This window comes from Sciurus vulgaris, assembly GCF_902686455.1.
Source record: "Sciurus vulgaris genome assembly, chromosome: 2".
NCBI classification, from domain to species: domain Eukaryota; kingdom Metazoa; phylum Chordata; class Mammalia; order Rodentia; family Sciuridae; genus Sciurus; species Sciurus vulgaris.
The window spans coordinates 136,293,267-136,309,961 of NC_136462.1; the positions used below are offsets into that span (position 1 = coordinate 136,293,267).

The 16,695-nt window shown below is 46.2% G+C and overlaps 1 protein-coding gene across 2 annotated transcripts in view; it reads right to left on the reverse strand.

Annotated features, from left to right (window-relative positions):
* Positions 1-16,695, reverse strand: part of SYNM (synemin) — a 25,559-nt gene continuing 8,864 nt past the window's right edge. The window contains exons 3-5 of one of the 2 annotated variants that reach the window (XM_079129074.1): positions 8,203-8,273; positions 2,885-5,304; positions 1-1,966 (exon numbers count right to left, since the gene is read on the reverse strand). In XM_079129074.1, coding sequence (XP_078985200.1) covers positions 1,646-1,966; positions 2,885-5,304; positions 8,203-8,273 — 2,812 coding nt within the window. In that variant the 3' untranslated portion in view covers positions 1-1,645. Of the gene's footprint in view, positions 5,305-8,202; positions 8,274-16,695 lie in introns of both variants that reach the window. The other variant, XM_079129073.1, reaches the window with a different exon arrangement.

The window sequence follows — 16,695 nt, forward strand, 5'->3', positions numbered from 1 at the left end:
TTTTCCTAACCTCCCTGTCATCGCCACCATCCTTACAACCTACCTGCAGGTGGCGTTACTGCGGATCCTTCTTCCTGAAATCACTACAGTCAGATCTATCACACTGCTACAGGAAGCAAAGCTGAGCCCACATTTATGTGAGAGCAACTAGTCTGGACTAAAATAAATCTGTGCTGCTATAAACACTATTAATATGTGATGCTGCATCTTTTAAAGATGGGAGCTTTAAAAACAAGACACATGTGCAAAATAAAACGAACCCAAATGAGCACACTCCTCCTAACCTCTTAACTCAGTGGTGTACATCTGCAGGTCCACATTGCGTGGCCTGTGAGAGTGGGGCCTCTGCCAACTTCCAGGGCCTGTCCTGGGTGCCTCACTGATGGACTGGGGCCTGTCCTGGGAGAGCCACCCAGTTTCTCCCCACACACACCTTGTTTGATCTAATATGTTATGTGTTTCATTGGGCAAAACACCCCCACTGTCAGGATTTCTGTTTAAAGTGCAAAAAGCTTCCATGAGGTTGGCTTATGGTTGCTGCATTTTCATCCTTCACTCTTCGAGCTCAGACAGAGCTCCAACTCACAAGTGGGCAGTTGAGAACAGCCTCTTTGGGAGGCACGGTTCACCTTGTCCTTCTGTTTTCCTGCACATGGTCACCTTGCCAGTCCAGGTGCAGTCTGAGCATCAACACCCTCCTCACTGTGTACAGGGTTCTACCTCTCACCAGTGAAACAGAACAGTGGGGCTAAGGGCTGAGGCACGGAGATGCTCAAGAATGCAGACTCTGACAGGAGCCAGTTACTGCATAACTTAGGCCATTACAAAAAAAAGAGTATTCAGGCCATGCGCTACCTCATGGCTTGTACTGCAAAAAAACAAAATGGTACTATAAGTAGCTTCCAATAATCATTTTCCCTATCATGGAGCCAGTGCAGGGGAACTGGTGCAAGCATAGCAGGTATGTTGATTTGAAATATCGCAGTAGACTACAGCTGTCCTCTCCATAAATAAAACACTACATTTTTAAAAGTTCTGCACATAGAAAGCAATTCATTCAAGTCTTAAAATGGATTTAAGTCACTGACAAGTGACTTTTCTAAAGATGAAATTATTTTGATTTTTTTAAAGATAAAGTCTTGCTTACTTCAAAGACTTTGAAAAGAGAAAAATGTACTTATTTTTCTCTTATAATGTTAGTTTATTATTTCGTGTTAGCACATGCAAACAAAATCTACTCTTAAATATATTATTTTAATCTGGTTAATGTTTAGGCATCTTGTTCATAGATGATTAGTCACAGTTTCAAACAGATGGAAGCTCTGCCTGTGACCAAGTGCAAAACTGGTAGAAACTATCTCCCAAGTGGAAAAAAACCTAAGAAAAAGGAAACTTTTAAGACTAAAAAGATAAAAAGTGTTTCGTAAAAGTCCCAATTCAAAACTAAAATTCCAAAGCCTTTAAAGGCATGAATTAATCTGAAATTCAGAGTAACTCAAGTAAATTGACATCGCCTAGAGTTCTCTAAAGAAAGCAAAATAGGGGCAGTTTTGATAATGAACCTCCCCAACCCCATAAAATAAGGCCTTGGTATGGTAGTACATTACCAAACAAGATGCCATTTAAAACAAAACATTTCTACTTATCAAAACCAATGTCCATCTTCCTCCTCCTCCTCATTGTCTAGGTAGAGGAGGGCAACTTTCTTTTCATCTGAAATCACCGACCTTTGGTCTACCATCCTCTGCATCTGCACTGTCTTATCGAACCCGGCCTGCTCCGCGCCCTTCTCTCCATGGGCCTGGTGTCCATCCCCAGCAGAGGCCTGAAAGCTCACGCCAGCTGCCCGGTCATTCCTACTATCAGCATCTCTCCAGACACCACGGTCAGATACACTGTGAGCATCCACTTCTGTCCCTGCCTCTTGTTTCCAGCTGGGGATCGCCTTTGTGTTACTCACGTCCATCTGAAAAGTAAAAGAAGTTTCTTTGGGCCCCAGTGCAAAGTGCCTTAGTGTTCTGCTGCTGTCTGTTAACTTGCCTAGCTCAGGGGAGTCTGCTGAACCAGCAAGCGCAAATGTTTTGGCCATGGGTTCTTGGATGACAATGTGTTCAGAGGATTTGGTCTCTATAGGACCTAACTGAATGTGCCTAAAGGATCTGCTAATACCTGATGTCACTTCTGCCCCTGACATGTCCCCTGAACTACCCTCCTGAGGAGACTCAGAAACAAGCCTTTGGAATGTACTCTTTTCAGTCATGAGGATTTTTCTACCCAAGGTATAACTACGAGTGTCCTGGGCCATGTCTGGTGAGCCCTCTCCTTGGACGATGCCTTCTGAGTCACTAAATTCCACAGGTCGTGGAATGGTCAGCTCAGTGGTTGGTTGCCTCTGAGGCCCAATGTCGATGTGCCTAACAGATGTGCTGCTTCCTGGCAACTCATGGGTGCTTACAGACTCCCCTCTGATACCCCACTCCACTTTGTTTGAGAGTGGGGCTATAAACTGAATTTCCTCCCTAAATCCTTCTTTAGGGCCTAACAGAAGATGCTTTATAGAAGTCTGGGTACCCACTGACTCTTCAGTTGCAAAACTCTCACCAACCTTCCCTGCCTCAGAAATGGGACCCTGAAAACTAATTTCCTTTTCAGCATGAAACTGCCTGGAGCCAAATGTGCTGTGTCTCTCTGATCTTTCAGTATCTGTGGTGGACAGCTCTGCCAGGTCAGGCTCTTCTTTGCCCTCTGCCTCCTGCCAGGCAGAGACAGAGCCTTGAAAGATGACTTCTGTGGACACTTGACTTTGATGGGGACCCACTGTGAAGTGCCTCTCAGACCGGCTGGCTCCTGCTGAGCTGCCTGTCTGACTGAGGTCACTACTTACCTCCACTACCTCTGCAGTGGGTCCTCTGTGGGAGAATTGCTCAGTCCTCCAGATTTCAGTGGGGCCTAGTTTAATGTGCCTTGGAGACAGGCTGACATTCTCCAGCACGTGAGACTGCCCGAAGCCCCTGGGGCTGCTGACTTCCACTGTGGCTGACACTGGGCCTTGGGCAGAGGCCTTGCTGGCATCATCCCGCTCACCAGATGGGCTGTACAGTTCCCTGGTGGCCCAGCGCTTGAAGCGAATGCCACCAACTGGCACTTCAGCTCCATCTTCCCTGTCTGGACTTCCAGGTGACTGGCCACGTCGCTTGGTCAAGCTCTCCCTTACCACTGACTCCACAGCTTTCTCTATTTCCCCAGCTTCGTCTCTGCTCAGTTCCTCTAGGTCCAATTGATCAGCATCCACGGTTTGTGAGAGGTTGACCTCAGCAACTAAGGTCACAGGCCCACCACCAGAGGCCTGTACTTTCTTCACATCTACTAAAACGCTCCCTGATTCACCGTGACCCTCTCTGGTCAGGGTGGAGAGCTCTTCCTTCATGCGCTCAGGCAGCTCAGGAAGGGTTTCTTCCAGCTGCCCGATGACCTCCACCAGCTGGTGTCGGGGCTCCTTAGAGAAGCCGCCCTTAATGGAGGTATGGAAATCATGTGGTATTTTGATTTCTTTTTCAATGACTGTGGGTTCAGCATGCAATTCACCACTAGCTTCTTCCTTCCAGTGAGCAGAACCCATGCTGCTTCCCAGGGAGGCTGCTGGAACATCCAGGGTCTCCACATCCTTCTCTGCTGCGTCATCCCTCTTTCTCCTTCTCCAAGTCCCCTGCACGATTTCATCTTGCCAGGAGTACCTGATGGTGGATTCTTCTTCAATGTGGATCTGCCCATACACTGAGCCTTCATCTCCATCATGCCCCCCGGGATATTCATCTGGGGTGGACACGAAATAACTCTGCTCGTCCTCTGAGTCACCTGCCTCCATCACTTCTTCCACGTGTGTTATGTTCTCCCGGGGCTGCTGCTTGGTCCTTTGATGCTGATGAACTGAAAACATGACATCGGTTTCTCCATCATCTACGTCTTCCTCAACAAGCCCCTTGGAGCTGGGAGACACATCATCAACCTCTTCCACTTCGAAGGGGGTGGAAAACTCCTCTGCCCCCCCACCACCTGCATAGCTCACCGGCTCTTCCACGATCTCCACGTTGACGACCTTTGCTCTTCCCTCCCTTCCCTTCAGACCAAGATTGATTATATCTCCTATCATCCGCTCTGCTGATTTTCCCTTCAGCTCCACTTCCTTGACATCCTTGCCTAAAAGGCGGTCCAGAGCAGCTTCATCAGAAACATCAATTTCTTCCATCAGTTTAGACTCCACTACTATTTCCGTCTTTGTTTTCCTGTCACCAGGAAGCTCTTTCCTACCCACGTAAGTGACTTTTGTGTCTGGAAAAGAATTAGCAGACACTTCTGTGTCAGGAGACTGGGTAAACTGCTTCAGGATATTGGTAACAATGTTTTCTGCTATGGTTTCTGTCATGGAATCACCTTGTAGGGAACTAGCAGGGTCACTGGTGCCCAGACTGAACCTTGTCTCTTTTGTCACCGTCTCTCCACCTTTACCGTCACCGCCATCCTTCTTCCCTGGCATCTGTAAGCCTTTCAGAGACACCTCAGATCTGCTGCCCTGGGATACCTCTAGACTAATCGGTATCTCCCTTTCTTTCACGCTTTTCTCCTGCAGTGATTCCTTCCCTTTGGCCTTTTCCCTCAATTGCTGGCTTTCTCTCTTTCTGGCTTCTTTATCCAACTTTGTCAGTTCTTCCCATCTTAAGTTTCTTTCCTCTGAAGCTCTTTCTTTAGAATCAAACATTTTCTCTTCAGGCTTCATTCTGGTGGCTCCTGATCTATTTCTTTCATGCTCCCTGGTGGTTTTCACTTCTATTCTCTTTCCCAAAGTGACGGTCCTCTCATTGGGTCGAGTGCTCTCCAGAACACCTGCTGCCACCTTATCCCGGTGTGCTCCACAGGACTCACGGACAATGGTGGAGTCTTTGCCTAAATAAGTGGGGGCATCCCTTACACCTTCAGGTTTTGGTCTACTAGGGAATGTTTTTACTTGGGTGTCGGTTGTTTTTATAAGACTGGGGGTTGGAGAGAAAGTTTGGAAATTGGTTTGACCATTGACAATTTTTTCGTAAGAGTTTTCCTGCCGGGTAGTGACGGAGGAAGAATATCCTCTTCTGGCTGCACTTCCAGGAGACATGGTGGTCTGAGATCCGAGGTGCCCTGACCCATAAGAATGCAGAGCCAAGCTGTGGTTGATACCCGCCAAGGGTGCTTTCTGCCTTGGAAACAGATTTCTTTCATTTTTTCTCTGTAATACTGAGTCGGTATATCGATAGGATACGTTTCTGAATTCTGTAGAAATTGAACAAACAGTTCATTAAGATGATAGGCATCATTACCTTTTTATCATAAAAGCACTATTGCAGGTCAAATCCCTTTCAACATAATATATCCTACAGGAAGGCCCCTGTAAATAAAGCATCTTTAGTCCCCCATTTTTTTTTTTTTTTTTTTTTTTTTTTGGTCATTTAAAAAAATCTGTCACAGTAAAATATAGCACTACAAATACTTCAACCTAACACTTTTCTCCAGTTCCCAGTTTTAAAATATTCACTCATCTTAAGAGAAATATCAAAGGTCTGATTATAAAGCATGGCACATATGCTGGAGAGGCCAGAGGTGCTGGGTTTTGTAGCTGAAATTTCATAATATTATGATATTTCAGAATCATTAATTTCTACTTTTTTGTGGCAGTTTTTTTTTTTTTACTTATTTCAGCAGAGAACTCTATAATTATAAAGTGTGTAATTACTGAACACCTAATAGTATAGCTCTCCTCCATTTAATATACTCTTATTTTTTACTCATTTCCCTGTTGGGCCAATAGGTATTGAAGACTTTAACTCTCTTAAGCTTCCTAATTTCTTCTACTTTTATATCTGACAACCTCCTTGTCTGATGAAGTACCCATGCAAAAAGCAGACCAGTTGTCAACACTACCATTTGTCCAGGAGAGACAACCATCAGTCTCTCCTAGAGTTGAGAAGTATCCTTAAGGCTTCCAGCTTTGGAGTGTCACCTTTTACGTGCCCAAACTCCATCAGGGCGACTTGCTCTCAGGCATGGCAACCAACGTTTTAACATGGCCAAAGCACCATCCTCCCAAGAGTGCCCCCTAGTGACTTCCCACACCCCATCCAGCTGAACTGGGGCACAGACCTCTCTCCCACTCAATCTCCCTCATGACAACTGAGGCCAAAGGACTCCTTGGGACAGATTCTAAGATACAGAAAAGAGGCCAAGCCGAGACAATTCCCACAAAAATTCCTCTTTTCAGGCTAAAATACTGATCTTAAACTGAGAAATCTCAGAAGATGAATCCCCAGGAAACAGTACAGGAACCACCTGGATTTTAATTATGGTTCAGCAAGATTAATATGGATGATCACAGACTGGTTTCAGGTCTATCATGAGCAAGAGGCCAACATTATTTTAGGCAATATGACAAAATCCATATTAATGTACTAATATGTGTTGATCAATTCCCTATCTGGGAACTCACCTATCGATTAATTTAACAAAGAGTTCATGGGTGCACACCATGCAGGGCACAATACTACTTGGAAGCTTAACATCTAATTTAAAAAAGTTCACAACTAGTAATCTTTATTCCACAGTTTCTTTCTTTGGTATAATATTTAAATGCTAAAGTAAATTTAGTTACAAATATGAAGTCTCTATGTCCTTCAAGAAGCTTAAAAAACAATGACAGAAAGAAACAAGTTAACAGAGATACCCATCAGCCCTTTTCCTAGGCTCCAAGGTCACCACTTGTAAACTATAACCAAGCCCCACTCATAGAATGCTGGTCCCCTCACGGCTTAGCCCTGGACCCACCTTCTTAAAATTAGAAAGCAAACTTGCAGACATTATCTAAGGCCAAATCTGTTCCAGTCACAGTGCTTAGAACCAAAGTTGTTATTCTGAACCTAGTGACCTGTAGGGCCTAATAGGAGCAATGACGACTAAAATTATGAGAGGAAGGCAGACAGCTGGCCTCAGGTTCTGCGTCCACATATTCATCCAACTGAAGATAAAGCATACTTTTAAAAATGCACCTGTACTGAACATGCACAGACTGTTTTTTTTCTCATTATTCCCTAAATAATACCATATAACATCTATTTATATAGCATTTACATTATATTAGATATTACAAGTCATCTAGAGTTGACCTAAAGTACACAGGAGGATATGCATAGGTTAAATGCAAATATTCCACCATTGTATACAAGGGACTTGAGCATCCATGGATTTTGATATCCAAGGGGTGGGGTGTGTCCTAGAACCTATCTCCTCTACATACCAAGAGATGACTGAGCCAGGACTTACTTTGGTGGGGGGTGTTTGTTTGTTTGTTTGTTTTGGCAATACTGGGGATGGAACCCAGGGCCTTGTGAACGCTAGGCAAGTGCTCTACCACTGAGCTACATCCCCAGGCCCCAAGAGATAACTGTATATTAAACATACCATATATAATTTAATCTGCCATTATTTAGAAGAATCCCTTAAAAATTATATGAGGTTTAAAAAATGTTTTTAAAGTTATCTTACAGGTCCTTAGGGTCTTTCAAAGGAACATTAAATTCCCCTATGTTGGTTCTATGGCTATAGGAAGGATGGTCCTGTCCTGCGGCTTTGGGCCCAAACTAAGACAGTGCTCAGGGCACTCAGACACATCCTCCTGAGCTGCCTCCACCTAAGGTGGGAGAAATGCTATAACCATCCCCAGCCCTGCCCAGGTAGCAGGTTCCAGAATGCTGACCACCTGCTGTCCAAGCAATACCTTCCTAAGATGGATACAATCCTAATGCTTCAGTTTGGGAAGGGAAAGCATGTCCCTTCCAAAGGCATGATGAACAGGTCCATGTCCACAACCTCTTCACGCTTCACTCTGCCTGGCTCACCACATTGGCTCCTCACCACACTGCCTGGGAAGCAGCTCAAAATATTGGCTTGATGAGCACATGAGTTTAAAAAGCACTTTCCCACACAGTCTCACCATTATAATTTAAATAACATTCCATTAAACTAAAATCTATTTGTATATAAAAGAGAGATGAACTGTTATCTGAAAACATAGCCAAGCCCTGTTCTTCCAGATCAGTGGGGTTCTGCTCTTTACCCATGGAGTGCACAGTTCAAATGGAAACTTTTTAAAAGTTAATAATTAGTTTTTCTTATATTTACCTTGTGGCACATTTTCAGTGTGCTCTGTCCAGATTGTTATCTCCGGATTACTTTCTCCTTCCAACAAGGCCCTGTAAAAATAATTTTTAAAAATAACATATTAAAAAATGAAAACAGCCAGGTGTAGTAGACCACACCCATAGTCCTAACTACTTGGGAAGCTCAGGAAGGAGGATCATTTGAGCCTAGGAGGCTGAGGCCAGCCTGCACAACATAGTGGGATGTTGTCTCTAAACAAACAGACAGACAAATAAATAAATCTGAAAGGAAAGGAAAGACAAGACAAGAAAAGAGAGAGATGTGCCTTTTATAAAATATATTGTGTAGCATTTGGTCAATGACCACATTGTCACAGTGCCATGTGTTTTAAGACCTGTGTCTGGAGATGTAGCTGGGCAGGGGCTGCACCATGGATGGTCAACCCACTCACCAGCCTCCCCAGACCCAGGCCACGCTGCATTGCTAAGTCACAGCCAAATCCCTGGTACCCAGCACAGCTCCTGCCACCTTGCAAATGCTCAACAGATACCAGCCAACTGAAGAAAATGAGTGGGCTAGGGTTTCAGAAGTATTGAAAGCAAAGACCTTCTGGAAGGCTTTCCCCACCCAGGGCAAGGAGGAATATGCACAGGGTGGTATTTCAGAGACAAGGACAGAAGGGGAAGACACAGTCTGGCTTCCCAGGCCAGCACTTCACCCTGGCTACTGGAGACGAAGAACAACTTCAGCACCTACTGGGGTCTTCCTGGAGCTGCAAATTGAGGGCAGATTGCAGAGGGCTGGCCTAAAGAGTGGCACCATGCATAAGTAAGGCAGTTAGACTGTATCTGTGGTTTTCAAATGGGGTTCCTGGAGACACCTTGGAGATGAAAAAGAGCACACGAGAGAGAAAGCTGGAAGCAGGTAGGAAGGAAAAGGAAGACCTAAGGACCATGAGGCTTCGTTTCATCTAAACGGTCATTCTGTTGTCTCTTTTAGAAAAATAATGGAAAGCACCCACCTAGGTGATTTCTTTGGCTATGGTTGGCAACAAGATTCTAAAATTGCAGTGTCTTCTTTAAGTTGTTACTCATGGGCTGGGGATATAGCTCAGCTGGTAGAGTGCTTGCCTCACAAGCACAAGACCCTGGGCTCAATCCCCAGCACCACAAAAAAAAAAAAAAAAAAAAGTTTGTTACTCACATCTACCATTTCAGATCCTGTCACTGAGTTGGGCGTGGGCCCGACAGACTCAGCATGCTGGTAGGGTGGGGGTTAGCACAGGGCTGCCAATCAATTGGTGGCTCCCAGGGGCCCCCAAAGACTGCTGGTAGCTATGGGCGCAACAGTTGTTTGGTTGCTAGAGCAATGTGTGACATCACTAACCCGAGTTCCCAGAAACACACTGTATATGGCAAAGGGCAACCAGAACCACAGCCCACTTGGAAATGCTGATATTACTACTGAGAGCCAGGCAGGAAAACAGAGGAGGGAGCCCAGATCTTGGCAGGGACTTGGCAGCTCAGGCAAACCACACTGAGATTTATTTCAACTGAGTTAACCATAGTGATCCCCACAAAGGCGAGGAAGGACCCCATGGGCAGCCGGAAAAAAGCAAAGGAGGCAAGGAAGAGTCTATGGAGATGTGCGTGGGTGGGCTTGCCACAGAAGCAGACACTGAAGTGCACGTGTGCGGAGATGCAAGAACACCAGAGCCCAGAGCCCCAGCCCTTCCACTCAGGATGGAAGCCAGGAAACAGGACACCTCCCATTAATCCCACACCCTCATGACCAAGCAGTTTAGGTTCCAGGAACACAAACAGCTTCCATCACCGAGAAAATTCTGAAGTCTATATAATAAGAGAAACGTTCAGAATAAAAGGCAGACTCCAGGGGTCTGCACCCTAGGATTACAACAGCAGAGGAGGTAGTGTCCTTCAGCTAAGGGGGCCAGTGGAGGGCACAGGGAGACAGTCAAGTTCTAGTTCAGATCCTACTCAGGTTTCCACAGAAAGACGTGGGTGCCTCAGGCCCTCTCATCAGTATGAGTCATGAAGGAAGGGGTCTGTGAGGAGTTCAGGCCAGCAGAAGACATCAATGGCAGGTCCTAGTGGACCGATGACAGATTCCCTGGGGGAAACTCTGTCTTCCTCCATCCTGCAAAGGAGAATGGTTCTGTTTTTCTTTGGGGGGAAATTCAGAGCACCACCAAGACAGGTGTGTGGTCTGGGACAGGGTTGAGAGGCAGCACCAACGCCTCCCACACCCAGGACCTTTCTTAGCCCTGGCCATCTCTCAGCACCAAGCTCAGCTCCGCCTCTCATACCCACTCACTCATGTGCTCCCGGCTGTCCACAATGCACAGCCTTGATTGGCACCCTTGCTCCGCAGGTGAGAAGGCTGGATGGAGTATAGAGATGGCACCTTGGCCAAAGGGCCACAGCTTACAGAATAGTGAGCCACAAACCCTGGCAGTTGGCATTTGCAACCCTTCCCCTGCCAGAAATCCTGCAGACCGACCCTCTAGACCACATTCATGAGAGTAATTGAACTTCTCCTGGTGATTTCATCCAAAATAGCACATCAGTGCTTTCCTTTAAGAACCCCTCCTGTGTCCCCTGTCAATGGCTAGATCCTTCTCTACCCTGAGTGCCAAGCACAGGGCCTGACAAGCGCAGCTGGGGTACTGGTCATTCAATTCATGCCCCAGCAGCACATGCACCTCAGGGGTAGGCACAGAATCCTGGCCCTGCCAAACTCAGCTCCTGGGACTAACAGGGCAAAGGCAGAAACAAAGCTTCTGAGGAGGTTTCCTCTAACACTCTTCAAGGAACAGTTTAAGAAACAACTTCTTCTTTAATAAAAGCCCAAAGCATTCTCTGAGGCGCCCATCAAACCTGGTTATTTTGAGTGGTGGAGGAGAACTGCCTCCAGGCCATGGAGACTGTGAGGAGTGCCAACCCCTGAATCACAGGCTATTAGTGAGTCTTTCACAGAACCCCACAGGTTGGCAGCCCCTCTAGCAGGAAAATAAGCAAACAATCAGGAAAACCCCAGTCTCTGGCCTCATTAAGAAGTCCAGGACAAATCCATAGTGCGGAAGGGAGCTGTAATGTGGCCTCTGGCCTGGCTCCAGGCCCTAATGGGCCACCCAGCATCCTAACTGGCCCCAACGCAGGGCCAACTGTCTGGGATAGATGACCCTAATGGAATTTCAAGGCATATCTGCTGTTGTTCAGCACTGGGGGCACAAGGCCACCTCACTGTTCGCCTCTCACAGATGAGGACAAGAGTAAGGGGACAGGGGCAGGCAGAGGATGTTTCCAGAAGCACTATCCATACACATCCTGCTCTGGCCCTGGGGTCCATGGATGGGTCACAAGGCACTTTCTAGCTAAACGCAGGAGTGGAGCTTCAGGAGAAGGCAGGGGAGCCTGGGGACACTCAGAGAAGGGAGAAGGAGCCCCCGAGCTGCACGTAGTGGAACATGAATTCCTCAGATGGAGAAGCGCTGCCTGGGTCATGGAGACCTGGTCCATAGGAGGTCACTTGACTGGGAAGACTACAGAATAGAAGGGAGGAGAGAAGAGACTGAATTGAAAGGGGTCAGAAGCGCTAGTGGCTTTATAGGAAGGATAACAAGGAGGTGGTGGTGCTGGGCCATTTCTGGCCATTCCCTCTGAAATCAATACTCGATCCCATCCTAAAAGCCTTACTAGAGACTTAGGAAAAAAAAGTCAGAAGACTAACAGACAAAAAGGTTATTCACAGAACAAAAAGAAGCACACAGGGAGTATGTAAGGGACTAAACTCTGCAGGCAGGAAGTCTGCACTCAAATCCTGGGCCCACCAGGTCCTAGTTTTACCACTCATACCTGCTCTGACTCAATTCCATTTCTGAAATGGGGAGAACTCTGGTTTGTGGTGGTAATCAAGTAAATAAGTGAAAATTCTTAGAACAATATCTGTCACAGAGCAAGTGCTCAGCGAATGTTAATTATCTCATCATTACCACTACCAACACCACCTCCTTCTTCAACCTCAGAAGTAAAATGATTTTTAGTTAACTAAAGTGAGTTAAGAAGGCAGGGAAGGGACTTTGAATCATTTAAATTTCTGGTTGACTGGGTGTTCATTTGTTTATTTGGCTAGCAACCAAATATGTTGGTTGGTCCTGTCAATTATATATTTTTAAAAGTACAAGATTTTCTTCATTCCAAATATTTCACTTAGAGACCAAGTAAGTCCCTGCAGTACCGGGTATTGACCCAAGCTTCCCACATGCTAGGCAAGCACTCCAGCACTGAGCCACAACCCCAACCCTGCTTAAATTTTATTCTGAGACAGGGTCTCACTAAGTTGCCAGGTTGGCCTCAAACATACCATCCTTCAGCCTCAGCCTCCCCCACAGCTGGGATTAAAGGTGCATGCCACTGTGCTCAGTCAAAAAAGTAGGATTTAACTTTTAAAAACTGAAATGTACTTCTCTAAGACTTTGAGGACCCCTTAAGAAATGTTTTCCTTTGAACACACATGAAAAGGTACAAGTAACCTAAAAAAGTAATGGAGCAACCAGACATACCAGAAGAACAATGAGATTGCAAGCATTAGGAGTTCTCTCTGATGCTTCATGAGCAGTAAAGTCTAGGTTAGAGACTGAAATGCCTGCACTCAGTTAAAACACACCCTCACTGCCCACTGGGATCAGGAGGAGGAAACAGGAAGCTTCACAACTCCCTGTGCAGACACACAAGAACATTTTTTGATGTTATTAGTTCTAAATTAACCTTTTAAAAGGACTTTTGCCTTAAAAATCCCAGGCAGTACATGTCTGCATTACAGTTTCATAGCTGGTTAGGCAAGACTTCTTTTAGGGTTTTTTTCTTTTGGGAAATGAGTTTGGCCTTGCCTTCCTTTATTTATTTATTTTTTCAGATGAAATATAGAGTAATCATCATATTCTTTCTCCCCACCACCAACACATACACACACAAAAAAAGACCATTAAAACATTTTTAAGTATTTAATTCTGACCAAGACTGTATTATCTGTCTCCCAGATTAAAAATCCAGGATGGGCCTTCTTCCCATTACTGGAAATTCAGTTTCCATATTTTTCAGATTTGCAGTTTTTGCTCTTAAGTTTTTTCCTGAGTTTGTTCTTGCTTTGGTTGTTTCACTTTTGATTATCTTCTTTTTCCCACTGTATTTTCTAATGGGTTATTGCTGATGATAAGTTTGCTGTTGCTGTTGTTTTGTAGAGGAAGTTACCTATTTTCTAACTGTGCTTCCACCAGTTCTCTGCCTAGAGCAGCTGGACCAGATCTTCACACCACAGTGAGACAGGTTGGGACAATGGGTTCTGGATATTGCTATCATTTTTGTCATCTTCGGATTACCAACCAATCCTCTGAAAGCACCCATTAATGGAGAGGGTTCTGTGCGGGGTGGTCTAGCTTGAAATAGCACACTTGGGTGGCACAATTCTCAAGTTTCTACACAGAAAACCTCCAGTCCCTTGGGTTCCTTGCTGACTCCCACACCAGCCAGGCTCTGCTGTGGCTGCAACAGTCACTTGTATCAGGCCCACTCCAATGGAGGAGACTCCAGTTTTCCCTGCCTCCTACCCACAGACCCCTCCACCTCCACCTCACATGCTAGGCCTCCTGCTCCCCACCTGCCTGTGGCTGCCTCCCCACCCCCTGCTGCTGGCCTGGGGACTGTCCCTACCTGCTGTGGAAAGCCCCAACTCAGCAGCCTGGCAGCTGTGTTCCCCTGCAATCAGCCACCTTCCCAGATCTCTGCTCACTTATCTTAGGTTTCTGTCCTTGGCTCATTTCATTTTCTGATTTATTCTTGCCTACCTGGAGCTCTCTCCTGATTTCTTTCTGATGGTCCAATTCCTAAATCCCTGCTTCCCCCACCGCCTTCAAGACCCTATTCAAAATCCATGCTCTGAAAATTTCTTTGTCACTGAACCATATTTATTAGCCTCTTCCATTTGGCAGCGAACCATCTCCAGTATTTCCTTGAGAACATTCATTCTGTTATACTGATATCCTGTTTGACATTTTACCTGAATGGGGAGATGTCCTACCACATCTCCCCTACTTGCCACCCCCTCCACCCCATACCTGTGAAAATTCCTCCACATCCTGCAGGGCCCTGGCCAGTCTCTCCTCCCTGCAGAAGCCTTCCCCTTTTCTCACAGCCCCTTGTGATCTCCAGAAACCTATACCTGTTTTCTACCATGGACCAGGCTACTCAGGTCCATGCCCCCTTATCTACAGCTTAGGATCCTTAACGCCAAGACCACACTGGTCATACCTTTGTAGTCCCCTTAGTCCAGTACTGAACTCTACATGTCATGTGTCTCTGAAGCAGCTTGAGGGCACAGACCCCACCTCATAAGACACAGTCTCACGGGTGTGGCTCCTGTCCATCCCTTACAATCTTCCATGACAGGTACCCAAAACCAAGCTGCCCAGGGACACCCAAATGCCTGGCACTACCACGTATGCCATGCTAGCTCAGTCCTCAGGTCCCCTCCCAGGCTGTTTGCTATGATTGGATATAAGGTATCCCCTAAAAGCTGTCTTAATGCAGAAATGTTCAGAGGTAAAATTATTGGATTGGAAGAACTGTAACCTAATCAGTCCATCCTAGTTTGAATGGACTGACGTGGGAACTGTAGGCAGGTAGGGCATGGCTAAAGGAGGTGGGTCACTAGGGACATGCCCTGGAAGGGTCCATTGTCCCTGTGACCCCTACCCCTCACTTTCTCTGTATCCTGGCCACCATGAGCCATGAGTAGAGTAGCTTCCCTCTGTCACATCCTTCTACCATGATATTCTGGAGGATTGTTCTTGTCAGGTCTTTCGGTTACATTAATGAAAAACTAACACACTGTTCCTTTTGCCTCGAAAGCCCTTCCCTATGGGCTGCCCTTCCCACAAGAACCCAGCAGTGCTTCCTCCAGGAAGCCTTCCTTGCATGCCTCATGGGCTCCCACTGCACCACAACAGCACCATCCTACAGTTGAGGACAGGGGCCGAGTCTTCACCATCTTCCGCCCGTAGCATCCCATTACATCCAACACCTTTCAGTCTAACAGCATATTCATCAGGGCATGAAGAGGCAAAGCCCTGGCTTAAGATCTGAGGTTAGAATCTCGGGCTCTCCACTTACCAGTTGTGGGATCTTTTAAGTAACTGCCTTGAGTTACTTACGTGGAGCTTGGGTTTCACCACATGAAAATATGCCTTTGCAGTAAAGTTATAAAAATTGGAGACACTATCTACAAATCACTTAGGACATGGCAGGTACTGAACAAAAAGCAGCTATCATTACCTGTCATGCAGTAACAATCAGAGGTACAGGCGGGCTACCCTAGGCTGCATCAGAAATAGGATGGATAATAATACAGGGATGGACAGGTAGAGAGTCCTGAGATAAAGAAAATTTAGTTCTTTGGACAATTCAGATGGTAGGTACAAGGAGTACCTATTCAGCTTTCCTTAGGTTTGAAATTTTTTACAATAATATGTTGGAAAGAATTAGACTGTTCATTTTAACATGAATCTGCAAAATAAGGATTCAAGGAATGAGTAGTGTTGCTTATCTAGGATGCTCAGAGCTTCAGATTCCATCTAATTCAGGTCACTATCAGGTGGCTCCACAGGATTCTGTGACCTCAGGCAGGTCCAATATGGCCATGTGGGGATGGCCACATATGCTGCCAACAGACAAGACTGATGCCTGGTGTGAGCCTGTACAGCATCCCCACAGTTTCCCTTCTCCAACATCAATCCATCCTTGATCTCCTACTGCTGAGGGACAGGCTTAGCATTTACCAACACCCCACTCCAGGGTCACAGAGTATACACAAATCACCTGGGATCTTATTATAAGACGCTCCAGGATCCAGTAGGCTGAGGGAAGGACTGAGATTCTGCATTTCCAACAAGCTTACAATGTCTCATGCTGCAGTTGCAGGTGGGTGCAGACCACCCTCTAAGCAGGGAAGCTCTGGACCAGTGGTTCTCTCTGCTGGCAGTGCCCAACAATCACAAAGAAAGGGTTTAAAAGTCATCACACCTGATCCCACCCCACATCAATCTAATCGAATCTCTAGGGCTGGGCCAGGGGTCAATGCCTTCTCAGGGTCTTCGGGGGATTCCCAGGTGCAGCTCAGGTTGAGAACCCATCTTGCATCTGAGCATCTCTCTTGTAACCACTCAGATGCTGGTGTAATCAACACTCATACTGCAGGGAAAACTTTGGTATTGCATGTCAGGCAGATAAGTACCTCCAGCCCCACACAGCAATGCTGGTGACAGGGAGACCGGAGCAACCACAGACCCTGCCAGCCTGTGGGTGGGGCAATGTCTCCTCTTCTCTTGGTATTCAAGGCTACAGGCCCAGCCTCATGTCCACTGCTAATCACCACTTACCACGCGGAAGACAAAGGCAATGACCCTCCTGACTTCTGGCACTGAAAGGTCTCATTCTCCTG